We start from the raw sequence: 27,040 nt of genomic DNA on the forward strand, positions 1-27,040 counted from the left end.
CCCGCCACATGTCTACATTTCAGGACCCTCCTCTTCAAGGAATGGCTTCTCCTTAACATCTAGGTCCACAGTCCCTCCACAATTCGCCTGAGGTTGGGCAGTCCGCTCACCCATTCTTCCTCTGGTTATTTGTAGATCCCTTGCTCCTCTTTGCCCTCAGTCCCCTTTTCCAGTTGGCAGCTCACTGCTCCTTTACACTGTTCACCTGCAATCTGCTTCCCTGACTGTGTATTTCCATCTCTAACCTGTAAAGTGCTCTGTTGCCTCCCAGAGCAATGGTCCGCGCTCAACAAATACTTGAACAATCATAATAATATCACCAAAGACTGATAAAGCTATTGAAACCACTTGTTTCTTGTATCTACCCTGCATACGGAGACGTCCGAAGAAGACAAAGGGCCTCATTACAAGTCCGGCGGTAGCCGTGCCGGTCAAACCGGCAGGCTGCCGCTGGACTTGAAAGTTTTTCTGGCGCCTGGCTTGCTGTAACAGCGGAGAAGTCAGGCACCCGAGAAGTGTTAATCCCCTTTCCTACATGACTCAATGGGAATGGGGAGCACGCTAGCACCGGCACCGTTGTTAACGGTGCCGGTGCTACCGTTACCGTTATGGTCTGCTTACCGTGGTCACTTGCCGGGCACAGCGACTCTGGCAGGCAGCCCAATAGTGTGCTAGTCCGGCACTGTTGTTAACGGACCGGCACACTCGTAATTAGGCACAAAGAGACTGTTGCAGCATGCTCTTTCTAGAAGGAGAGTAGAGGCTTACTTAAGACATGCAGGGAGGTACCTCCTGAAAGGATAAACAAGTGTTAGGAGGGGCTGATGTAATTAAGTAAACGGAAAGCCTGAGAAACATCCTCACAAATGAAATTGTAATATTGATTTTGGTCCTGAAAGGCAAATTAGGTGTGGGAGGGGAGGTCACTGTGGTGTTGCACAATGTTGGAGCCATCAACACAAGCAACACATGCAAGCTGCCTTCATTAGAATAAAGAAACTAAACGTTTTCCACAATAGCAGCTGCTATGACATAATCTTTATCAATGGAGCAGTGTTTGTCTATATTGTGTCTGCATGTGTGTCAATTTGTATAAGTGTGATTTTTGTTTATCTTGTGAGTGACACTTCCTTGCACACTTTGCACATTTCAGAAATGGGGTAGTGATAGCTCAGTGAGTGAAGTGCTTGCCACTGCATCTGTGCTTATCCTGCAGTCGGACGCATGTTTCAATCCACGCAGGTTCGACACAGCCTTTCATCCTTTCACATTTGATAGGTTTGGTGAATAACAGTGATAGCTGTTATTGATTGTGTGACAAAATGGAAGAATTACATTAGCAAGCGCTATATCGAAAAGAAGATGAATGGACAGACGTTCCTAAAAGTCTAGGACTCTATAGAAGAACAATATTGACATGGACAGGCAGAACATTTTGAAGACAGCAAAACATTTTAAAGCTTAAACCAGACGAGGTGAAATGGCGGGACCAAACATCAACAGAATTTACCGGAAATGGATACAATCCTGAATAATGTTCATGGGAACATTAACATATTGATGGTAGTTTATGATGTGTACTTCAATAACATCCGTTTGAAAAGGCATAATGATGTACAGGTAAACTCAAAGAACTGAAGGTTATGAACTAAAGATTAGAATCATTTTAAATGGTGCTGTCATGAAAGATGCAATGGTGGAGTTTAATATAATGTTTGGGTACCCTGAAGCATTTGTTGTTGAAAACTCATTTGGGGACATTTTAAATATGGTGGTGTAGTATAGCAAGGCGTAAACAGCAGGTGTGAAGCTGTTGATGCCTTGTTGCACCGCTGCATGAGATTCTACAAAGGTTTTACAGGCGGAGAGATAGACCGGAAGGGAAAATATGTTTCTGCCTCATACTTCCCACTCCTGCAAACCCTCTGTTTGTTGCCAGCATAGGATTTTCATGCTGGTGTAAAACGAACGGATTCCTGTGAAATCCCCCTACATTTAGTGCCTGCTAAAAGCAGGCAGATTTAATAGAAATCTATTAAAAGACATCTGTTAAGCTACATTGGAGGCACCATTCACTTCTGTGCTTGTTTTTACTCTTACATTTTCCATTCGGTTCTGCAAATGTGGAATATTGCATTGCAGGAGACCCAACTGCACATGAGTCCTAATGTTGGTGATCCTCTGCACTCAATTAGCACTTTTTACAAAGTGTGCTCCATTGTGTGAAAATTGACATCAAATGTTAAGGAATGGTTTTTGAAATATACGCTGGATATATCAATAAGGATAATGACAAGTTGTAGTATTAACTAAAAAGTTGTATTCTGTGGGAATGGTCACTAGGTTGCAGCAATGCCCAACGTAGACTGGCGAGAAACCGGTATTTGTGAAAAGATCTGCCCTGGAAAATTATATTCATGGTGTTTGCCTGATGAAGGCCTAATACCTGTGCCATTTCAGGTTCCAATCCCCAAGCAGAAGGCCTTTATCTGGATCTCCGCCTATCCTCTTCGCTCAGTTTATTTTAAAGGTAGTTTCATTTTAAGGAAAGGTAACAAAATAGACCCGTTTACAGTTTTTGTTTCCTACATTATCATTGACCCTGGAACAAGATAAAAGCAGCTAATCAGATATTTCTAACTGATATATTTTAAAATAAATAATACCTCGATCAATAATTCTCAAATCACTGTTTACACTAGAGCTTTCCAAGCTACTTTTTCAGTATCTGTTTAATTACATAAAATGCTGTTGCTCTACTAATTCCACGTTTCATTATTTTCAGGATTGTCCAATAAAAGAATCAGGACTTTGTCATTTATTATATAACCCCAGTCGCTGTTTTGCTGCTTTCTACCCATGTAGGGAGAACAATCTCGACTTGTGGCTGGTTGTGAGCGTTGTATTTTGTTTGTTTTATTTGCTTGTACAGCGCACCGAACCCAAGGGTATCTGGGCGCGTTTTCTTAGTTTACAACACGGTTACAACAATGATAAAGACATATATACAGTAATAGATATAGTAATACACAGATATATACAAGATGAGGACCTATACATTATGTACAAGATTCATAACATAGCTCCATCCAGATCAATGTTGCAGTGGGCCAGAGATGGCCATCTTGAAGGGTACTCTTGAGCTATGGGCATAGTCGATAGGAAGAATTCGAGGGATCACGAACATGCAAGAGAGTTAGATTGATCAAACAGCCAAGCTTTTACTTTGTACTAGAATGAAAGGAATGTTGAGTCTGTCCTTAGTGCAGGCGGTAGCTTATTCCAGGACTTGGCCGCAAGCACTGGAAAGCCGGTGACTAGTCTGAGGTTTAAATAAACAGTGCTCAAATAAAGAATTCCAAATGTTTCGTTTTAGGATGCATTGAAAGGTGTTGGGGGCGAGAGGTTGGAGAGTTTCTGGGGGGCTAGATGTAGGGGCGAACATAAGGGTCTGTCCCCAGCTAATGATCCTTTCAGAAAAGACTGTAGGGATTCCTGTTCTCATGTTTTTGTTAGAAAGATAATCTGAATGATTAAAGTGTTTTTGGTAGATGTTCTTTGGTTCATATTTCCCATTTGTTTTCAGTCCATAAGACACAGGCGCCATAGTTTACTTGCGTGTAAATCTGAGCTGTCGTATTATTACATGGGTTGCTGACCATCACTGTCTGGCTGCCATCTCCCATTGTTGTGATTGGACAGTGTTTTCCTATATATTTTCATGGGCCTCATTACAAGCTTGCCAGAACGGAAACAAAGGTGCTGGTAGGCTCATCGTCACCCTTGTTTCTGGACCGGCAAACTACGAGTCTGTCTGCCGGGCCACTGTGCTCGACAGTCCTGAACCTGCCGGACGGAGCGGCCACAGTATGCAGACCGGTCACGGAAGCGCCGGCACCATTAACAATGGTGCCGGCGCTTTCGAATCCCCATTTCTATAGGAATCTATTAGAATGGGGGCTTACATTTTACCGGCAACTGACTGCCCAGGTCACCGGACTTGTAATCTCCAAGTGGTACTGGGACGTCAGGCACCAGTAACATTTTTAGAGTCTGGCGGCAACCCGCCAGTAGCATCGGCACTGTTACCGCCAGACATGTAATGAGGCCCTATGTCTTTTTTCACCCTGGTGCTTATCAGTGTATGGACCACCTATTGGCTTTTGCAAGCTCACATAGGGCCTCATTACAAGTGACCCGCTATGGAAATAAAGGTGCCGGTTACAAGTTACCAGCACCTTTTCCGCACTGGATCACTGCAAGTCTGCCGGTAGGGGCACTGAACTACCGGCATATCTGACCTGCCGGGAGTTCAGGCCCCTACCGGCATCTTTTTCACCAAAGCACTAGCATCGTTACTAACGGTGCCTGTGCTTCAGGGTTCCAATTATCAGACTCCATGATAATTAATGGAACTTAACGTGCCGCCCGCCGCCGCCTGTGATATCCCGGTAGCACCAGGATGTCAGGCGGCGGTAACAGGGTTACGGGCTGCCGGCGACCTACCGGCTACTGGTGGGTTTTACCGGCAACCTCGTAATGAGGCCCATAGTGTCTTCTGTGTGCACCAGGTACACCCTTCCTCTCCCCATGTAGCCTAGTTTGCTTCTGCCCCACATAATATAGCCCCACTCATCAGTGTGAGGTACAGATTGTTACTTCACAAATAGTAAAGGATACCCTCCCTCCCCTACTTGACATATGGCTACTTTCTGTGTCATACATCTTGCCATTAATTCGCTATTTGTTAACTTGTTTTCAATCTCTTAAAAAAACAACACACTCCTGATATCTATCATTGTCACCACTTGTGCACCTCTTATCTGCTGATCATTTTAATATCAGCTAACCATTAGTCAGCGGTTCCTCTGTGCTGCCTACAAACCTCATATTTCTGTTCTCAATTGGAAAGTTTCAGTGATTGCACCCGTGCCTAGAGTCTGCTATAGTGTGCTATACAAGCCTTATATTATTCACTCACATATTCATTGTCCTGCCAGCTGGGTGTGGGAATACTCTCCTATGCTTATTAAAAGTGTACTATATTATGAATCACCACTTGTCATAATGTTTTTTTTCTTCTGATTGCAGATTGAGAGCCCCCTCAGTGCCTGACAGCAGTCTTTTTGGAAAGCTGGTGGGCAATGCCTTTGCCATTGCTGTGGTAACATACGCTTTCACCATCTCAGTCTGCAAGATGTTTTCCATCAAGCATGCGTACAAGGTCGACAACAACCAGGTGATGATGGATCTTCTATTTAACACAGCTTATTCACATACTTTTCTTACCATTGTTCAGGTTTCACTTCCCTTCCTGATTGAATGTAACTGCCCTCTCTGGGTGTGTTTCTTCTCCCTCTATCGTTGAGGTTCTCCTCCCTACCTTTTTGAGTTTCCCCTCTCTCCCTGCTTGGGTTTCTCCTCCCTTCCTCGATGAGCTACACCTCTCTTGCTGGAGATGCACCTGATTTAACTCCTTCTCTGCTTCAGTGTCATTGCCCTTCCTGGTTCCACTCCCACCCAGGTTTACCTCCACCTCTACCTCTGGTTGAACTTCACATCCTTCCCTGTTTCACTTATATCTGTTTCACCTACCTCCCTGGTTGAGGTTTCACTTCCCACTCTGGTTGATTTTTGCCTGTTTCACCTCCTCCAATGTTGAGCTCCACCTCCAGCCTTCATTGAACTTCACTTCCCACCCAGTTTCAGCTCCACTTTCAGCCTGGGTTGAGCTCCACCTCGAGCCTGCTTTCAGCTCCACCACCTCCACCCTGGCTTGAACTCTACCTCCTGAAACCTGGATTGAACCCCATCTCTATCCTGGGTAAAGATTCACCTCCATCCTGGCTTGAGCTCTACCTCCACCCTGGCTTGAGCTCCATTTTCAGCCCCGATTGAGCTCCACTGCCTTCAGCCTGGGTTGAACCCCACCTCCATCCTTAGTTGATCTCCACCTTCTGACCTGGTTGAGCCCCAACCCCACCTTGGTTGAACTCTACTTCCCATTCTGGTTGAGCTCCTGGACAAAGTCACTTACCACCTTGGCTAAACATCACGCCCATCGGAACAAGTATCACCTTCCACACTGCTGCCTAATCCCGTTGTGGTGTCGGTATAAAACTGGGCATTTAAATAGTTTTTATGTGGCTGAGGCTTTCTTCTTAGAATTGGGTTGTCCTTGAATTGAACACATCTTGATTAAAATGCTTCAGAGTGATATATTCCAGCATTATCTTACCTTTTTCAGCTTGCACATTAATTTTACCCTCTTTTATAACATTTATTAAGGTAGTAACTTCAGTTTCTGAATACTCTTCAGCTTTTTCAATGGGAGCCATCAGTGCTTCTTTTTTGCCAAACTTGTTAGCCCATTATTCATGGAATCCTGTTAATTATGCACTGCATATTTCATCACTTTTATCTGAAAATAAATGAGGCAGCCCACTATTCAGAGGCCCCACATCCCGCCTCCCCGGTGTCCTTTTGGTATATAGTTCATTGGTTTCCCATGGCCCCCTCTTACACAAATGTCCAAAATAGATATTCTTTGTGACGACATGGAATGATGAGACTGACCAAGTGGAGCCATAATGATTGCTATAAACTTTTATTTTAACAAAATTGTAACCTATCTCTCACAGGGGGACCCTACCCTAAAGAAACTCAGGCAAGTGTCAGGTGGTCCGGGGGAAGTCAAATAAAAAGGCACTGTCTTGGTCAGAGCCCCTACTCTATTCCTATTGCTACAATAACCAAATTCCAAAAATAACACTGTCTTCTTCGAATACAGGAGAATTACTCCCTTCCCTTGGATGCAAAGTTTTTCGACAAACTGATAGTTCATAAAAGTTCAAAATGTTGGCACACAAAATTCTATAGTATACCCAAAGGGCTAGAAGAATTACTCTCTTCTCCTAGCTGATTCCCCAAGGTTTGGTGTAGACTTTAACCCGGCTAATATTTCTCTAGACGAGGTTCTTCTTTATCTTGCCAGGTCCTCAGTGGATGAGGAAAATGGTCTCTGCGTTCCTTTTGAGTTATCAGTATCACACTCTTGTGGAACTGCCTAGGGATCTGTGCAACAAAGTGGTTCATATCTTTGTTATTCTCTTTACTGTTCAATCGTCCCGGCCCCCTCCCGGATTTAGGCTCATTCCTTTTACCTTGTCTTAGGGACTGCTTCACCGGCTTGGCCTGGGGTTGCGGCTCGACTCTTCTTCTTACAGTTTCTCCTTCTTTCAGCCACCACCTGCGCCAATCAACTGCTGTTACTACTGCTTCTTCTTCCAGCCACCTCTTGAGCCAGTTACTTCTCTGGCCGGTTTCTCTCCATGGCCAACCGATACTGGTGGTCTCGGCATAGTTGTCAGACTGTTCTGTCCGCCCACAACAGGTCACACCACCACCTTTCCTTCACTCTGCTTCTGCTGTGTCAGCCTCCTGCTGACTCGCAAGAGGTTTCTCTGGCGTCCCACTGATCGTCTCTGGAAGTTTGGAAACTGGCCTTGCTGCAGTCTCCTGGAGCGCAAGTCCAGTATTGCAGGCTTCCAGGCGGCCTCCTTGCATGCAGGGTTCACCTTCTGAATGTGTAACTGCTCTGATAAGTCCTGAACCGCACAGTTCTAAGCCGGATGGGTCAGATAATGATAAAGAACACAGTCTTTCTTTGCTGTTCTGTTTAAGTAGCAGGGATGGCCTCAGCGTAACGTCAATCCAATGGACTAGTGGTAGTGGTTTTGAATTCAGGTTTGCTTCTGCCTTTGTCTCGCCAGTAGGTTTGCATGTATTCCCATAGCACATCGTTTCAGACATAATCCTAAATGTAGGAATTTCTGACCCTGATGTGAGCTCAAGGGATTGGGAGTTAAAGGGACCGTATCTCCGACCTGTGTTCTTATCCTTAGCGGGGGAGATCTTCTCCATGAGGTCCTCCTGCATATAATCCACCCCTAGGGTGACTATTGGTTAGTCGTCCCAACTTCCTAGCCTCATGGAAAGGGGGTCCCCCTGGGGAGAAGTGACGCTATCTGAAGCATAGTCACATCTGCTCCCTCCTCAGTTTAGCGGAAACAGTACAGCCCAAACCACCTCACCTCTCTCATCATTTGCAGAGTGCAGTCAGGGAAGGGGTAGATTTAGGCTTCTCGTACAGCAGTGTGTGTGTGTCTATGTACTTCACCACTTTCGGGAGTCTGTCCTGTAAAACAAATAACAAAAAGAAACTAACATTGGATGAAATTAAAGGGATTGAAATAAGGACTTTTGAAGAGAAACACAAATCAGCTCCTGGTGTTTGGCATCACTCAATAAGCAGGTGCTATTACTGGGTAACAAGGAGCTAGTAGAAGGCGAGTCGCAAATCTTACTTCTACATGAGATGCCCACTTTAACGTCATATCCCTTATATATGACTCGTTATGCTTTTAATGTCTAATGCACCTTTATACACTTGACCAAACACCTAGAGCTAATGTCTCATAAGTATGTGTCAAAGCACCAGTTGTCCTGCGGGGATAACATATTCCTGGTAGCTGATGTTGTCAAGCTAAGGAGGCTCTTCTAGACTACAATCAGGAGTTAAATAGCTCCCAGCTCCTGGCAATTTGAAACCCTGAGATGCGTAAACAGCACTGCAAAATGACAATCTCCATCTCTAGCAAAGACCCAATTACAAATGTATCATGATTTGGGGTTTCCCAGACATGTATTCTCTTTTCCTCCCAGAAAGAGCCACAAAAATAGATTTGATGAGTGCAAGAAGTTATCATACTTTGTTGATGCCAATAAACTATAGGATGTTTACCTTTCACTGCTGGACTTCAATAACTTCCTTTGGGAAGACATTTAATGTCCTAACCGTGAAATGGCTCAATAGAAAAGGCTGCAGTGGGGCTGTGAGGGTTTAGGAGTAACAGACGGACATAAGGGTGGCATGTTGATTTTCAAAGACTTTTATTATAAAGTAAAAAGTGGGGGTTGGGTAAAAGCCTAACTAGCCCTAACTCTAGGATGGGGTTTGAACTAATGAGTCAGTTTGCGTCAGAATGTCCAAAGTAAAGTTCACTGTGCCGTGTCCAAAACCTACGCTGCGCCTCACAAGCTAATCTTTTTATTATGGTTGGTTTATTACAAACCTTTCACTGATACAACACATACATTCATCATCAAAAAATACAAAGGTCCAACAAGCCTAATAATGGAGGGATTCAGCTAAAAAAACATTAACCCCCACTTTTTAAAACTACTACCATTAATTTAATTCTAGCAAACATCATCAACGGTTTTTCTCCAGTTATAAACATATTTCACCACTCTTCAGGTGATAGCGAATTAAAACCCTTTGCAACATCCTTCGCGTAGTTCATTCTAAGCATTTCTAAACCCGTATATTCCATCATCAAGTGTTTAGCAGTCTCAATTACTTCCTTCTCACAGTAATACCTACAACATACATAGTTTTTCTCTATCTGTCTCCGGGAAGCAAGTACTTCTCTGGTAGGCAAGATAATCAATCTTCGTCTTATTAACATATATCGATAGCGAGGGTTAGGGAATTTAGTAAGGTAGGCCAGAAGCCTATTAATTGATCACCGCTCAAGACTCGCATTTAATGTCAATTTATCGGTTTACCTTATATTTTGGGTTCTGTCCTGGGTCATTATCCTCTTCTTTATCTTATCAGGAGTTTCTAATAGAATCTGCCTGGGTAAGTCCAGACTTGAAAGGCTTTCCTCACAGCTATGCTTCCCGATATCTACCCACCAGTCCCCGTTCCCATTACACTTGTTGCTCAGAATCTTGAAGGGGGTGGGGGTCGGCTCCAATTCTACGCACTTCTTAAATAGGCCCAAAGATTTCCACCAGATATTTGAGCAAATGGATTGAAGCCCCAACTCATACCTTATTGAGGCAATCAGCAAGAATTGGGGGAGGTGTCAAACCCGCTTCCAGAGGTAGTCCTCCAAAACCTCCCAAAACTGTATTGGCAGGTACAGTGTGGTCTCTGCCTCGTAAACAGAAATGGGAATAACCTTCTGTTTATAGAAAGTCACTATTGCTAATAATGAGCATTTTCCATACCTTTTCTGGAACATTACGCCCTTAGTTGTCAGCCTTTTACATTTCATTCTCACATTCTCCATCCATTGAGTCTCAATGGCAATTAAGTTAATGGACACACCCAGGTGCATCATTTGATTAACGCATTCAAGGAGTTCCTGTCCCACAAATCACCTAAATTGAGGGGATCTCTTTACCCTGTCTACCGGTAGTACCATTAACTTTGTCCTCTTGGGATTTATATGAAGAGGTATGCTATTAACTAATCCAATTTTTGCTGAAGCCCGACGGGCCTCTGTACCATGATGACCAAGTCATCGGTATACATAGTCCAGGGACATTTTGACCATAGATTTTAGGCAGAAAAACTTGCACGCCCTCCTGGCTCTGCGCCATATCCGAGAAGTATAGATTAAAAAGTATGGGAGCCAGTGGGCAGCCTTGTTTCAATCCCCTGAGTGTGTGTATTTTTTCAGACAATACACCTTCAGTAGATAGCCTAACTTAGATCTCTGTTTCTGTATATAATACGTTAATCGCCTCCAGAAGGGCAGATGGACATGTGCAGCCACTCAATTTAGCCCACAACTTCTTTCTGTTTATACTATCAAACACCTGCTCAAGGTCCATAAAAGCAATATAGAGCTTAGATTTTGTTTTCAAAGCTCTTAGCTTCAATGGAGGTCATTACGACCTTGGCGGTAAGGGTTTAACAGGGTCAGTATAGCTGTTAAACCCCTACCGCCTCATTACGAGATCCGCTCGCGGGACACGGTAAGGACGCCTGGTAAAAAGAGGCGCCCTTAGCGGGCCCCACGAGTGGGCCAGCATGCTAACAACAGACCTGTTACTAACGGGCCCATTGTTAGCATCATCCCCATTCCCATTGAGCCCTATGGGGGCTTGAATGGGAATGGGGATGCACAGGGTCTGGGTTCCCGGAATGGGGAAATACCAGGCCCTCCAAGGTCAGAATGGCCGGTAACTCCCCATTCAGGAAACCTGGACCCGGTACCCGGAATGGGGGTAGCCATGCTGCAAATAGTGCCATGGCTACCACCAGGATCGTAATGACCCCCAATGTTTTTAATATTATTAGATTAAGTGCCTCCTCCTTTTACGAAGCCTGTTTGTCTTCATGCAGCCGCCCATCGGTTTAAATGGCGCAGCAATATCGAGGCAAAGATTTTCCCCAAAGTATCCATGAGGTAAATAGGTCTATAGTTGCGTGGATTTTCCCTATCACCCTCCTTGAATATTGGAACAATCAGCATGGATTTCCATGAGAAAGGCACTGATCTTTTTTTCAGAATCTGATTAAATGGCAGGAAGCGAAAAAATCTGCCCAATCTTACGTATTTTGCCTAATCAGGTTATTATTCAGGCCATAAGGGCCCGCGGCTCGTGAGGCGTTTAAGTTCTTTATTAATAACAGAATATCCTCTTTATCAAATTCAATTGCTCACCTCTCACGGAATTACTTAATTCCTGCGGTGTCTGCATCTTTAGGCACTGCAAATAATTGAGAGAAACGGTTGATCCAATTTTCCACTTTTCCACAGTACCGCCAAGACGGTACTAGCACTTTGATATTCATTATAATTATTTAATAATGCCAAGAGATCTTGTGTGTTTCTCTTACAGATCACCTTCATCTTTGCTTCTGCATCATTCTGAAGGCGCAGAGACTTAGTAGCCTGGAGCCAATTTCTATATTGCTGCTTTCTTTTCCTTTTTAAGACAATTATGTATCCTTCATGTGATCGATTGATTCTCCTTAGATCACCACTATACCTTCTTCTACCGTCAACCAGTTCTCTGTTAAAGAAATTTAATCTTTTGGTTCCCTTCCTAGGATCAGATTTATAATGATTTTAAAACTCTATCAAGATGCCAGAGTACTCCACTCCTACCTGTTTTACTGCTAGAGACTGATTGCTTGGGAGTATTCAAAGATGGTTCCTCCCCTGATTCACTTAAACTAAATTCCCCACAAACCCTTTGAGCCCTCATTTGTTCCGCATTCCATTCTAACATCAATAGATGATGGTCACTCTACCATGGGCTTCACCGTCAAAGAGTTCACCAATTTAAACATTCCTCCCGATACAAAAGAATTGTCCAGGTAGGAATGTTGTTTGCCTCGTGCCCATGTCGTTCGAACCAGCATATCTCCTTTTATCTGACCATTCAGCATGAAAATGTCTCGCTCCCTCAATTCATTCACCCATAGCACTGCTTTATCGGACAGGGCAGTTAATGGCATTCTAGTTTCATCCTCATTAATACAATTAATATTGAGGTCTCCACAAATCACAATTAGTGGATCTTTCACGTCCACATACACCTCATCAATTAAAGCTATAAAGGTATTAACAAACACTTCTTCCCCGATTCCTGCCGGATTCCAATAGAGATTAAATACTGCTAGAGAAACAATCTTCTTTGACCAGGGTCGTTTCCAAGTTAGCATAACCCTTTGTATAAATGGATTCATATTTTTTTATATTCAATGAAAATGTTGAAGGCTCCCGGCTTGCCAGAGCTGAGGAGGATGCGTATAAGAGCTCTACGTTCCGCGCCATCCTTATATTTTCCTCACTCAATTGTCCTCCGTCTTCCAATACTGGTTGGCCAATCGGTTTTAGAGGGTGTATTTCCCCCTCTACCCCAGGCACAGCACCCGCCTCTAATAGATCATCATTAGGCAGCTGATCATACAGTACCTTCAACTCTAAATTCACTGGGATTAACAGTCTTGGCGTGGAACAGTTATTGGAAAACAAATCGCTTAGTCTTCTGTGCCAGTCCATATTAGATTTGATATCCTGTATGTCCCGCTGAAATCATGCTGCAAAGGCTGAATGTTGAGTTTTTGAGAGAGCTTGGTTGTCCTATGACTGTTTGGGATACTGTTTGGGGGTACAAGTCCCCCTTGTCCTATGGTAGTTCAAGGCATAAAATAAGCAGTGTCGCATAGCAATTTGCTATGCAATTCTGTAGGTTTGCTAATCAAATGGATACTTGTGTAGCAAAGTTAGCTATTTAAGTTGCCCTCTTCAATGAAAGCACAGCTCACCCTTCGTTCCTCTTTTCTCTGGTCACTTCGAGTGCTAATGGACAGAAAGTGCAGCAGTAATCATCTCCTCCACTCTTAAGTCCCAAAGGCATGTGTGGAAGTACTAGGCAAGCATTTCTTTTTCTTTTTCAAATAATTGCAATCCAGAAGTAATTGGGATGATACTTTTATTAAGCTTTCTATATTCTCTCTGGCAAAGACCACAGCAATTCCATTCCTAAAATGTAAGTTGTTACATAATGCATAATTACATTATTGGTACAGTAAAACACTGCATCATCTCCATGCTTTACAGTAAAGTTTAGGTCAGTGTATCTTAATTTCATAGTATCAACTATATTTCATTTAGTTTGGCAGGATGTATCATATTGACGAGTGAACACTTTTGAAAATGTACATGATCACATGATCAAATGCTTTTGATGGAAAACGTAGTTCTGTAACCTGCAGTTTGCATAAATCTTGCAACTGTTGTCCAACCCATGAGCGAACCCATACTCCTGGACATTCCATATTATAACCCTGTCGCTTTATAGCAGGTACTCTTAAAGTGAGATGACCGTAAACTACAATGGGCCTCATTACACGGTAGGCGGAGAACCATGGCGCAATTAGCGCCATGGTTCATGCCGGTAAAATACCGGCACCGCCTTGGTGGAAAGGGGAATTACCGCCCCATTCCAAGGTTGGCGGGGCGGTAATTCCCCCTTCCACCATTGCCCTTCCCCATTCCCATTTTTGCCACATAGGGCATAATGGGAAAGGGGAAGGTGCTAATTACGGCACCGCAAATTGCGGTACTGTAATTAGCTCCCTGGGTCCCTTTGCGGGTTGGTTTTTAACGCCTGCAAAAAGCAGGCGTTAAATTCCCCAGCCCGCAAAGGGACCTCGTAGTAAGGCGGTAAGGATTTACCGGTACTGTTAAAATACCGGTACCGGTAAACCCTTACTGCCTACCGTGTAATGAGGCCCAATATTCTACCTAGTTTGCCCAGTTCCCTGCATGCTACGCAATCCACTCTGCTTAGTCTTTTTTCTTGCCTCTTACATAGTGAATACACAAAGCGGCCTAAACAATCCCTTGGGGTGTTTGTTGTCAACAGTACCTGGTTTTGGTTCTTCGGTGGGCTGGCAGTCATCATGTGACTCTCCAGCGGTTCGGATTGGGTCCCAATATCTAGCAATTGATCCGAGCTCAGTCTTGGCATGATGCAGCGTTGAGCTGGCTGGAAAGGCAAGTAATAGTTTGGATTGGTGGAGGAGCGCAAAAGCCAGCACCAGTGTCTTCCCTCTCGTTCAAGTTGCAGTGAACCCGGTGCAACCGCTCAGTGCGATAGAACAGGGAGCTTCAGTTGGTCTGGTCCTCTGGCTGCTGTGAGGTACACTCAGAGGGACTCAAGGAATGGATGGTTATGTTCAAGGTCTGCTCTCTAAGCTTTAGGAGATTCCGGCGCAGAGTGTGAGGTACTGATCCACAGCAAAGGTCACCTTCAGTGTGCTCTGGGAGTCAGTAGGGGGCAAAGCTCTCCTCTGCCTTGGACTCCTCCTTTTTTTTCACCTCAGGCTGAGGGCTTTGGAAAGTACAATTTATGCAAAGAAAGTCCAGTGAGTTCTTCTCAGGTTCTTCGGAGGGAATCTTTAGAGTTTCTTGAGCAAATCTGAAGAAGTGGAGGCAAAAATCTCCAGGTGTTTGGATTAAAGTTAGCCTGCCTTAGTGGTCCAATCCCTGCTCTTGAATAGAGTGGTCTTTGCCCTTATGATGTCACACCCAAAGAGGAAGTGGAGGGAACAGGAAAGAGAAAGAGAGACACAGAGAAACAAAATGTTGGAAGTTTCCTTCCATTGAGCCGAGCACAACTGCCTACTCTAATCCCACCTTCCCTTCTCACTAAGAATAAAGGCCTTTAGAGATGCAGCACCCTGTGTGAGGCTACTCCTTTTGAATGGGTGTGCTCCTTTGATGCCCAGGCCCAGCACAGCTGCACCCTGTGCGGCTGTCTCAGGCAGAGGGGGTCCACCTCCCCTCACAGAGAGATCAGAGAAGAGACCGGGTTCTCCAGGTTCCTTTCCTGCCATTTAGCAGTCAACACCCGACTGATCAGAATGCCCGTCACCTTCCACATGTGCGATATCAATAGGGATGTGTTCCATGATCATAAGTAGTGCTACGCCTAAACTCAGACATAGCTTTATTTTACAGTGTACCGTGCCACCATCATGGGTTAAATATGATCATTATAGTTTTGGTATGTCGGCGCATATCTTAAATGCTGCCCCTGCAAGGCTGTACTGGGATCCAAAAGTGGGCCTGACATTTTTTTCCAAAGTGGCCCCATAATTTGCAGAAGAGGCTAGCACAGTGCGTGAGCCCAATCGTTCTATGAGGAGATTGGGAGTATACCCCAAGAAAGTATTGAATACAATTTGTCAAAATGAGTGCATTTAAAGCATGTTTTAAACATATATGGATTAAAAAGTAATATTTTGAATAAGTTCATGATTTCGCAAAATAGATCTTCAACTATAGAAGGACTAACTAGTTTCTTTTCATGATGATTGGTAGTTTTTCTTGTTTCTTGGTTATTGGGGAGGGCAGTGTGATTACGAAAGGGATGATGAGGTGGTCGCTCCAGAGGATTTGAATCGGTGGTGCCGTGGTAATTAGTTTTCTGTTGGCAACAATTGTATCCAGTGTATGTCCTGCCGTGTGGGTTTCTCCTTTGACCAGCTGATGTAGTTCCATTGTTGTTAGTTGGCTGGCAAGAGTTTTTTGTGAGGTTGTGGTTTCTTCATCGAACCAGAGAACCGGATGGTGAAGTCTCTGAGGATAATCAGGTGGTTATGCTTGATAGCTAGGTTGGTGATTGCTTCTATGAAGTTATCAATGAAGGCCGCATCCTACATCGGTGGTCTGTATATAAGTATGAATTTCAGGTTTGTTCTGGGATTTGTTGATAAACGTATGATTAGGGATTCACATTTGTTGATGTCTAACGGGTCTTCCATATACAGTATTAATTAATGTAAACCCTGGAAAACTCTAGAACTGTCTAGAAGCCTATATTAAATAATTATCAATCTTTGTAACAACCTACTTTTGGAGGCCAAATGATCAATGATTTCATCTGTGTTTTATGTAATCAATGCATCATTTTCAACTGACATAAGCATAAATCGTAAGAATAAAGGCTTCCAAAGAGGTTGAGTAAGGGAACTGCAAAGTCTGTTCAAGATGTACTTGAGCTTTGGAAATGACCTTTCATATGCCACCGGAGAACAGGATCATGTCACTGTAAGCTTGTAGGCATTAGAAAGTGATCTATAGACTTGACTGTTCATTTTTAATCTCCATAGCACATTATAAAAGGAGTCATCTTCTTGTGCATGCATTTCATATTCTTTATCAAGAGACATTTTGAGTCTGTTCCACTTTGATGCAAAATCAGGCAGTTCACTATGTAATGTTTCAGTGGATGCTTCTGAATCAAATCTGGTCAGTAAGCTGCTTAGTTGAGCCAGGGCATTACTTTAAAGGTTTAGCAGGGTCTCCTGAAAGTTTCTGGGGTCCAAACATGCCAAATCTGCAAAGAGCTGACCATGGGTGGTCAATCGGCTTTGCAGACTTGTAATGATCTTGTCCATTGCAGTATTGTACACTTCCACCCTAAATGTATCACTGGGTAACTCTATAGGTTCATCAGCTGCAGCTTCACCAGGCATCACCTTCTTTCTTTAAACTTTTTATTTATTGGCAATCAAGTCAGAGTACAGCGGGTTACTAACGATACATAGTGTAACCTTAAGGACAGGTCAAAAGATTACATATCAGCTTCCGGTCAGGGGTTGTTTGGCCTATGTACTTTTCCCCACATTAGTCACTTACAGGTAGAAGAAGCATGTAATTGTGTCCATTATGCAGTGTTTTTATTCCTAGGTGAGATTGATTTGATATGATCTGTTAAGGCATTTATAACGCGCCTATACACAAGTGTTTCAAAGCGCTATGGCTTGTAGAGGAATGTCCACCCCTCCAGACTGCACACATTTAACTGATATCTTCTCCACCTAACGCTAGGATGCAGCTACCATCTGGCAATTACACCAGCTGCACACATAACTGGTGCACCCACGCACCCTATGACACTTTCTCTCTCTACTGACCTTGACTGCGGTCCCCGAGGGCGTTCAACCCACCAGTGCTTTGAGATCATACCATTGATATATAGAGCGCTATATAAATGCCAAATAACATAACATAACTTATGTCTGAAATTGGAGAGCTATGTCTGAAATTCAGTCCATATATTCCTGGGACGGAAGGTGAGGGGTAATGAGCCGATGTACTGTTCCTCACATCCCTTGGCCCAGGTTAGTGTGGACAACCATGTCTTGTTGTTGGGTGGGGGCTGTTTTTTTTCCATTTTTTTAACAAGCAACTTTTCGCAATCATGCATCCCATATTTACAAATGTACGTGTCCTTTTGTCCGGAATGTTGTTCCAGACAAGGAACAGGGCTCCCATGGAGGAGTGCCCAAGAGGAATGTTCACTACTGTCGAAAGGGTATGCAATACTTTGTCCCAAAAGGATTCTAGCTGAACACAAGACCAACACACATGTAGATGGTCAGCTGAGCTGGAGCGGCATCTGAGGCAGAGGTATTCTGTGCCTTGAAAAATTCTGGTAAGTTTGAAAGGTGTAGTACAGCCTATTCAATAATCTATATATTGCATACATCAGAACCTAAAGTTCAGTGATACCTGCTTGGTGTGTGCACACATGCGTTTCCATTGGCTGTCAGATATCTCCACCCCCATATTGTCAGACCAACCCCTATGCACCCTGGATTTTGGATCAGGGTTGCCTGCCCAAGAGCATTCTATATAATGTTCACAATATTCTGCGGGTGCCACTGGAGTTAGCTATGTACATCGCTTCCTCTGTTTCCAGGGTTTCCGTTGGGAAGCAGCGCCACACCGATTTTATCGCGCCCTCATCCTGTAATATTGCAATAATTCCAGACTTGATCTCGGATGTCCCTCCCTCCATGTGTGTTGAGTTATGAATACCCTGTCTGGGAACAGGTCTGCTAGTGCATGGTAGCCTAATCTCTCCCAACGTGTTGCCAGGGTGGTGTCCCATGTGGGGCCTAGACCAAGGAATTTCCATATTAGGAGCCATTTATAGGATATATCCCGGGCGGTGCTGTTAATATGTAGCGCCAGGCCCATAAAGTAGTGAAGATGGGATTTTTTTTATATGTATGGGTCAAAACTAATGTCCTGAGGTCCGAGTCGCCAGCAGCTAGGCGTTCAAGTTTGAGATGTGGTGATTGTTGGTTCTCCCTATACCAACAAGAGGCAAATTGTGCCTGTGCCACCACCCAATACAAAAGAAGATTGGGGGCTGAAATATGTCGTATGGCAGGGTCATGTCTGCCCATTTCTTCTGGATCCCTGCAGCATGCCATAGGAACTGTGCACAGAGTTACTGTAATTTGGAGAAGAATGGTTTCCCCGGCCAGATCGGGACGTTGGAAAAAATATATAGGAATTTTGGTACTAACACCATTTTGAGCAGGGATAATTTACCAGCCATTGTGACAGGGAGTGCTCACCACCGGGTTAGCTTGCTTTCCACGTCAGCCAATATTGCTTCATAGTTATCTGTCAGGAAGGATTGTTTCGCACTTTATATCATCACCCCTACTTAATTCCTTTGGGGGACCAACGGAAAGGATATATACCCTTTGGTTGTTTAATGTTGTTCATGAGTAGGAATATTTCCGATTTAGTAAAATTAATTGTGAACCCAGAGAAGGTTCCCAGGTGGATCACGTCACAGAGGATGGGGTCAAGGTTTTCCTGAGGATCCCTTACGTATAACAGTACGTCATCTGCGTATCGCGACACTATCTCAGGCTGATCCATGAGTCGAATACCACGGTGGCTGTGTCGGAAGCAAATCATATTGGTCATAGGTCCAATGGCAATGGCAAAGAAAATCCGGGAGAAGGGGCAGTCCCATTCCTGTGCCCCTACTTAGCGTGAAAGGTAATGATTTGCCATAGTTGACTAGAACACTGGCTGTGGGGCTTGTATATAGAAGTTTAATGTAGAAGAGCATTTTGGGGCCAAATCCCATTTGCCCGAGGACTACCCATAGACACTCCCACAACACCATGTCAAATACCTTCTGGGCGTCCAGCGTCACTGCCACTGCTTCTGCCGTGGGTCTATTCTTGCCATGATGTCAAATTAGCATCTGATATTCAGTGACGTGGACCTGAGAGGGATAAAGCCGCCCTGATTGTTGTGTATAATGTGGGGCATTAGAGGAAGAAGCCTGTTCGCTAGAGTTTTAGCAAATATTTTAGTGTCCACATTAATCAAGGACAGGGGTCTGTAGGACCTACACTCATCACTTGGCTTATCTGGCTTAAGAAGAAAAGTAATGCTGGCGTCTCGTAAGGACATGGGAAGAATGGCCTCTTGGAGTGACTCTTCTCACACCTCTAGAAGATGTGGAGCAAGTAGGGCAGTATGTTCTCGGCAGAACTCGGACGTGTGGCCGTCCGGAACCCGGAGCCTTTCCATTGGGTAGGTTAGACATTACTGCTAGCACCTCCTCTAGCGACAGGGGAGCTCCCAGTTCTTCGCTGGCTAGAGCGCTCAGGCATGACGGGAATCTTTCTGAGGAAAGAGCGTAAAACCTCTGGTTCGTGGTGTTGTTCGGGGGTGTATAGGGAGCTATAGAAGTTAGAGAATTCTCTCAGGATATCTTGGTCCGACCATTTGGGATTTCCCTGTGGGTCCTTGATGCATTCCACTTGAGAGTGCCCTCCCTCTGATTTAGCCAATATGGCTAAGGTTCTGCCCAAATTCTCCCCTTCCCTGTACTTCCTAGTTGCCTGTGGGCAAATAGGTATTGCACCTCCCTTGACGCATGGGCTTCGAATTTCTCTAACTCGGAGCGTATCTGTGCCAGGGTCTGTGAGCTTGGGTGGTTGGGGTGTTCTCGCTGCAAGGATTTATGTTTGGATTCGGAGCACTTAAGGTCATTCCTTATGGTCTTTAGGACTCCTGCTTCTTTAGAGATTGACATTCCACGAATATAAACCTTTAGGCCTCCCACGGCACCCCAGCTGTGGTTGCACCTGCTTCATTACAGGCAAAGTAGGTCTCTATCTGAATGGATCTCTGCTTTGAATACTATATCCTTGAGTGCTTCTGATTTAAACCTCCAGGTTCCACCTGATTTGGGGGATCTCTCTGTGTTTCGAGTCAGTGCTACTGGGGAATGGTCAGACAGAGTACAGGATAGAATTACCACGCTCCCCACTCCGCCCATTAATGAGCCGGAATTTACATATAAGTCTGTGCGTGATGAGTTGTCATGCACTGATGAATAGAATGTGTATTGTCGTTCCTGTGGGTTAAATGTCCTTCATGTGTCCCTCAGACCCAGATGTTCCATGTGTTTACAGAGTTGGGGAGCTGCGCGAGATTGGGGTCTGGGAGCCACACCGGTCCTGTCCATAGTTTGGTCGAGAATTAAGTTCATATCACCCGCCCATAGAATTGGGGTCCCTATGTAACCACTGAGGATCAACACTGCTTCATCAACAAACCCAGGGGAGTCCATGTTGGGATGACCAGTAACAGCTCAGTTCCCTCTATAAGGCAATGTAGGATGATATAACGCCCTCCTGGGTCTGAATATTTCTTATTTAGGGTGAATTTTACAGCCTTATAGATTAGTGTTATTACTCCCCTGGATTGGGTCGAGTACGACGTAAAGAACCGATTTGTCCCCCATGTAAGTGCGATGGCCATGGACATCCTCTCGTTAGCGTGCGTCTCTTGAAGGAGAAGAATCATTGCCCTATGCCGACTGGCGTATGCCGTGATTTTCCATGATTTGGTGAAATTCCCTATCCCCCTCACATTCCAGCTCATCAGTTTCAGTTCCATTGCAAAAGAAATGAAATTTTCATTGGGTATCCCCCGATCTTTGAACCTTGACTTTTTCTTTAAAGTTTTGACCATCCCCCCTCTTGCACTCTGTTGCCAAACAATTTTCCTTCTTTATCCCCAAGACCTTACCATAGCGCAACTGGCGTGTGAACTTCTGAGTGGTACCAATGCCACCATGGATCTCAACACCCACCCCCTTTCCCCCACTGCCCACCCCAACTTAGCAGTGTAAATACTAAGGCCTACCCCAACCCGGCAGATTCTCCCTCATTTGGAAGAACATTAACTAAGCTGTTGCTGTGGGGCTGCTTGCTACTGCTGGTTCCGCGCCACCCCTTCGTTACAGGATCACATATCCGGATATAATTGTGGCGGTGGTAATTACTTATTTGGTGCTATGTACTCATTTTAAGACACAGAGTCGTTGATGATACAGTGAAGGTAGCTCTGGGTGCGGTATTTGAGCTTCTATGAATTTCACTGCTTCAATTGTAACCGTGAAGAAGTACATTTTGCTCCGGAATTAGAATCGCAGTAGGGCAGGGAATAGCCTTGCATATTGAATACTGCGGTCTCTGAGCAGTTTCTTAACTCTGATGAATTGGCACCTTTCTTGCTGAACCACAATCGAGATGTCAGGGACAATTCTTATTGTCTGGGATCCTAAACGTAGTTCCTTTTTCTCTCTGGCAAGGCGCAGGAGATGATCCCTGTCGCAGTAGCTTAGGATTTTTGAAATGCTAGGCCGTGGAAAGTCGCCATTTTGGGTTTGAGGGCAAGCGCCCAGCGAGTCCACTCCACCACAAAAAATGGGGAGAGTTCTGGGGTTCCGAGTAGGACCTTGAGTAAGTTTTCCACTGCTTGCATCATGCTTCTGGATAATGCGTCCTCAGGAACCCTAAAAATTCTGATGTTGTTTCTCCTGGAATGTGATTCGAGGTCGACACATTTGGACTTCACCGTTTTCATGTTCTTCACCAGGGTGGCTACTGTTTTGTGGAGAGTTTGTACGGTGTCTTCGGTTGCCCCAATTCTTGTCTCTGCCTCCATGATGCACCCGGATCCCCTAGCGAGCTGTGACCTCATGGATGGTACGTTGGCCGTTATATCGTCCAACTTTTTGTGGACTGCCGTGAAGCCTTTGGCCATGGCTACCATAATGTTAGTGAGGTCCTAGGGAGGAATCATACTTGGTTGCGTTTGTTCAGTTTGTGAACTAGTAGAGGGCTGTGGGGTCTCACGTGTAGTGGTTTTGGTGAATTTGTCCAGTGCGCCTGTCTTCTTTCCACTTCCCGTGCCTCTGGTCATGGCAGATGTGTAGATGCATCCCCACATGGGTGGCGACTGGTCCCCAGATCCCGAACCCCAGAAGACTGAGGACTCACTTTGGTTACAGTAACAGTTCTATAAGGCAGTTGTGTGGGCCCAAGGCCAGCTGTCCCTGTTAGCTGGTATATGCCAAATCCTATTGGTATGGGGCCTGCCAGAGAAGCCCCGGAGTGGAAGGATGCTTTCCCGTGATGGCAGGGGCCTTAGACGTCTGTGCCCTATCTGGTGCCCCCTCGCACTGTTATGGCTAAAAAAAGCCACGTGTGTGCGGCCAGAGACTATGGGACCTTGTAGATAGTAGAGCCCGGGGATCAGATGAGTCTCATTTCTTCTGATGATGAGGTTTGGGGCTGGGGCCCAATGCGGGAGTAGCAGGGGGACCACTCGGCCACCGGATGAACCCAGAGAAAAGTCTTGTAGATATTAATGAAAAAGATTAGACGCTGGATTTTATTTTAGGAGCAGCCGGAGCAACGCCCCCTGTGGCTCTCCTACCCACCCGGATAGTAGTTCCTGGGTTTCGCTGCAGTCGTAGACTTATCTTATATGCTGGCTCCGTTCCCAGGGCCGCGGTCTCACCAGGTATCAGCACCGTAGTCCAGCGGCTTGTCCCACTGTTTACTATGGCTGTTAATGGGTCACCGTCATCGGGGGGTCAGCCCACAGGGCTTAGGCTGGCATGTATGCCCCCCCATCAGAAGGAGAAGGGCCATGTGAGGCCACCCCAGCCCCGGACACAGCAACTGCAGCCAAGGCTTAGCGCGGCTTCAGGAGGATCAATCGGCCACAGCCCGCAGGGCAGGACCAACGGGACAGGGAAGGCGGAGCACTCAACGACTGCTCCCGCCAGAGTGCCCGCCAGCTCTCCACCTCCCGGTAGGATCGGGTCTAGAATGCTGCAGTGTCGCTTCTCTCAGCGGAGCCTCTTCCCGGGCTTCGGATGCTGTGTATCAATGTGACAATGCTGGCTTTGGTGAGATGCAGTCCTCCTGCAGCGTGTGCCACACCTGCGACCCCGCAGGCCCACCCACACAGGATAGGGCGAGAGTTTAGCAGGTCTCAGCAGGCAGCCTGGTGCCCGGTTCTTCTCGATATTGGTGTCAGTTGTTCCCCATATTAGTAGGTGCGAATGTTCCAAGTTGGAGCCCCTGGTTTTAGGGACTGCTGCCACCACACTGAATATACATCGGGCCATAAGCAGAGCTCCAGGGTTAAGCAGCCATCTTGCTAGCTGCTCAGCAGCGCCCCCGGCATCACCTTCCTTCGACATACTCGAGGCACTGGGAAGTCTTCTTGGACTACAACTTAGCTTTCCCTTTCCTCATGCTTGCTGTGCCCAAATCATGCTGTAATTTGCCCAAATTATGAACTTCCTTCTTGCATTCATTATATCACTAAAATTACAAACCTGTGACTGTAGTCTTTCTATGGTTTCATTTACCATACAATATCCCTTTAGCACATCCAATCCTCGTGTTTGTCCCCAAGACCTTACCATAGCGCAACTGAGATAAAGGAGTGGTATTAAAAAAATTCAATAGATACATCTGAGCAGTCAAAACAGGACGGAATGAAATTAGTGACTTTGCATATGCTTCAGCCTTGTACCTAGTATCAACATTGAAGCGATCAGATGTGGCTAACTCCAGCATCGTTTCCACAACATCAACAAAAATTGAGCAACTTGGGTCGTTATATGAACCAAACATTTTAGTGCTGCATCTTTTGCCCACCATCTTGTTTCCCCAGATATTGAACGAAATCGATCTTGTTGGCATTTGTCACGCCAATGTTGAAGGCTCCATCTATTGAATGACCTACACAGTTTGATACATCAATATCCATTGATTGCAGTACATTATTATTATTGTTATTATGTTATTTATTGAGTGCTCACCTAGCTGCGAGCTAGGTGCGCTCTACAGAGGTATACACGAATACAGATACATAACGCAGCGCTTTACAGAGGTGTACAACATTACAGGAGCAACATAGCGCTTTACAGAGGAATACAACAATACAGATACATAACGCAGAGGTGCACAACATTACAGATGCATCACAGACCAGATCATGATGCACAGTTTACTAAAGATATAAGACACATGTGAACATCATCCGTAATGTATCTAATTACAACAGAGCATTGATCCAAAGCATTTATTTCCTGTGTTGTATTCAGCTTTATTGAGAACATTGTAGCTTCTCTGATTTCTTCAGCAATGGCTTTTTTCAATAATGATGAAATAATATCAATGATTTTGTTAACAGTAGTTTTTGAAATCAGTGTAACCGGGCTGCCACGCCCTTTGCTACTCTTTACACAGTCATATGGATTTTTTTGTACACAGTTTTCCGACTTCTTCAAGGTGACTTTTTAGTAAAAGGATCACATTTATTGAGAAGAAGAATTTCCAGAAAATTGCCATGATCCAAACTTTCATCCTCAAAGGTATGGGCTGCTTCAATTGTTGCCTGACGGGTTAGACCACTATTGACAATCAGTTTAATTATTTCCACCACACGCTCCAGAATGGCCCATTCCTTTTTCGCTTCCGCTTGTTAGTGTTTTTTTGTTTTTGAAAGAGACAACTAAAAATATCAAAATTCCTTGATCTCATAAAGAAAGAGGTGGAACTATTGTTGTGTAAGTTCCTTCGTTCGTGCTCATCAATACTTTGGTATATATGCTTTTCGTCAAAGAATCCTTCAATAATGAAAGTACTTCTGTGCGTGTTTCTGCTCAAAACAAGACACACCATGCAGAAAAAGCTCTATCTTTGCTGCCATTCTCCATCTTTATGTTGATATAATTTTTTTGTATTGAAAGGAATTGCAAGGCCATCTGGTTGACATGGTTGGAATTTCAAAAAGGCAAGTAGGGTTTCTGATGATGGCCTGACGAATCTCTGTTTTTCCTCAACATTTCCAGCTGACTCAGCTTCAGCCACTGCATCCACATTATCACGCTCTACTTCCTCAGCTTGTACTTCTAGGAAGCCATCAAAGGTTGAAGCATCTGTTTCAGTTCTTTCATCACCCTGTCCTGTACCTACAGCTCCAGTTTCAGTGGTGGTAATTTTGGCAGAACAGCTGCTTTCTGGTGTAGGATCTTCCTGAGGATAAACATGTTTTGTCACTTACTTTTTGATATTTGTTCTTCGCACGTTTTTTCTCAGCCCCTCCTTTAAATTGATTTCTCTTCCTATTATCACCTTTTTTATCCATGATGAAGTCTACAAATGTAAAAGAACATTTGAGGGATCAAAAAGCTTCCATCGTTTGGTTAGTAATAGCAAACCAAGTATTACAATCAAGTCTGTTGGTGGTCAGTCACTCGAGACTAGGCTACGTGCTTATACAGCGGGTTTACTTGTGATCTGATTTTTGCGAGGGGAATTTACATATTGCTAGAGTTTACTACAGTCCCTTTGCAGCGTTTATCGAGGGAAAAAGTAGTGTGTGATGGATTTATGCACATCAGCGTACTGGGTGACGTAGCTCATTCCCGGGCGGCCAGTTATATAAAGGTTTCAGCAGCCCGGTTTGCTGCACAATGTTTTCACTCTGCTTAAGCGCAATGTAAATTTGTCCAATTTCAATGGGGCATAATCTTAATTTTGATCTAAAACTTGATTTTTACATCATGTCGTTGTATTTAATTTTGGGCCCAAAGATAAAATACTTTAAATGAAAAAGCATCACCGCTTTTATTTATTCATTGGAGTCTTATAAGGTGCTTTTGGTTCGACCACTTCAGAGCGCAGTCCATCCTCATACTTATCCTCATTAAGTAAAGCTACACATCCACTCTGACCATTTAATCCACTCACTGAGCCAGCGATTCACCCACTGCAGCACTCACTCATTCATCTAACCACCACCTTCTTATCCACAGTAATTCATTAAGTCACCCATTGATTCACTTGGTCACACATGCAGGCAACCAAGCCACCAATGCATGTATTGATCCACTCAGTCACTGTCTGTATGCCACTAATTCACCAATCATCTATCCATCCACTTGATCAACCATATCTCCCTCCAATTACTTACGCATTAATCCATCCACTCATCCAATCACCTTTCTATCCATATACACACTCACACATCGGTCTATACAGAAACCTTTCCAGCCACTCAAGGATCAACATACTCACTATTCTGCTCACTCACCTGTCTCAGTGCTCATTCACCCTTTCACCAACTCGCACTTACATTCATCTACTTACACATCCATCTATCCACTCACCTAGCCATCCCTTCATTTGTTCATTGGCTAATCAACTAATTCATTCATCTACTTACTCATCAATTCATCCACCCTCATAGTTCTCAACATTTTCTGGCGACAGGGGGTAATAAGGTGGGGTTGAAAACACCCGATTTATTTTTTTGCAATTGAAAGCCCATTGACTTATTTGGGCATGTAGAGAGCTTAGTGGTATGCACTCATGCTCTTAGACACTCATTCATGTTCTCACTAACTCACCCAACTATCCATCCACTCCCCCAGTAATCCCTCTCTCTATATCCCCTTCATTTCCTTATCGCATTATTGCAACTGGCATGGTGCCTCCTCCCAAAGCTATGGGTTT

General features: G+C 44.5%; 1 protein-coding gene and 1 long non-coding RNA gene across 4 annotated transcripts in view; one reads left to right on the forward strand and one right to left on the reverse strand.

Moving 5' to 3' along the window:
- Window positions 1–27,040, forward strand: part of LOC138566252 (solute carrier family 26 member 6-like) — a 1,150,832-nt gene that overhangs the window by 683,555 nt on the left and 440,237 nt on the right. For all 3 annotated transcript variants that reach the window (XM_069643338.1, XM_069643340.1, XM_069643339.1), the window contains exon 9: window positions 5,092–5,239. In XM_069643338.1, the coding sequence (XP_069499439.1) occupies window positions 5,092–5,239 (148 nt within the window). The remainder of the gene's footprint in view (window positions 1–5,091; window positions 5,240–27,040) is intronic.
- The window catches only part of LOC138566253 (uncharacterized), a 102,747-nt gene continuing 100,067 nt past the window's right edge, over window positions 24,361–27,040 (reverse strand). The window contains exon 3 of the long non-coding RNA XR_011301880.1: window positions 24,361–25,678. This is a non-coding gene — a long non-coding RNA (uncharacterized lncRNA). The remainder of the gene's footprint in view (window positions 25,679–27,040) is intronic.

The sequence above is a fragment of the Ambystoma mexicanum genome, chromosome 2p (assembly GCF_040938575.1).
Source record: "Ambystoma mexicanum isolate Mex_15411 chromosome 2p, UKY_AmexF1_1, whole genome shotgun sequence".
NCBI classification, from domain to species: Eukaryota; Metazoa; Chordata; class Amphibia; order Caudata; family Ambystomatidae; genus Ambystoma; species Ambystoma mexicanum.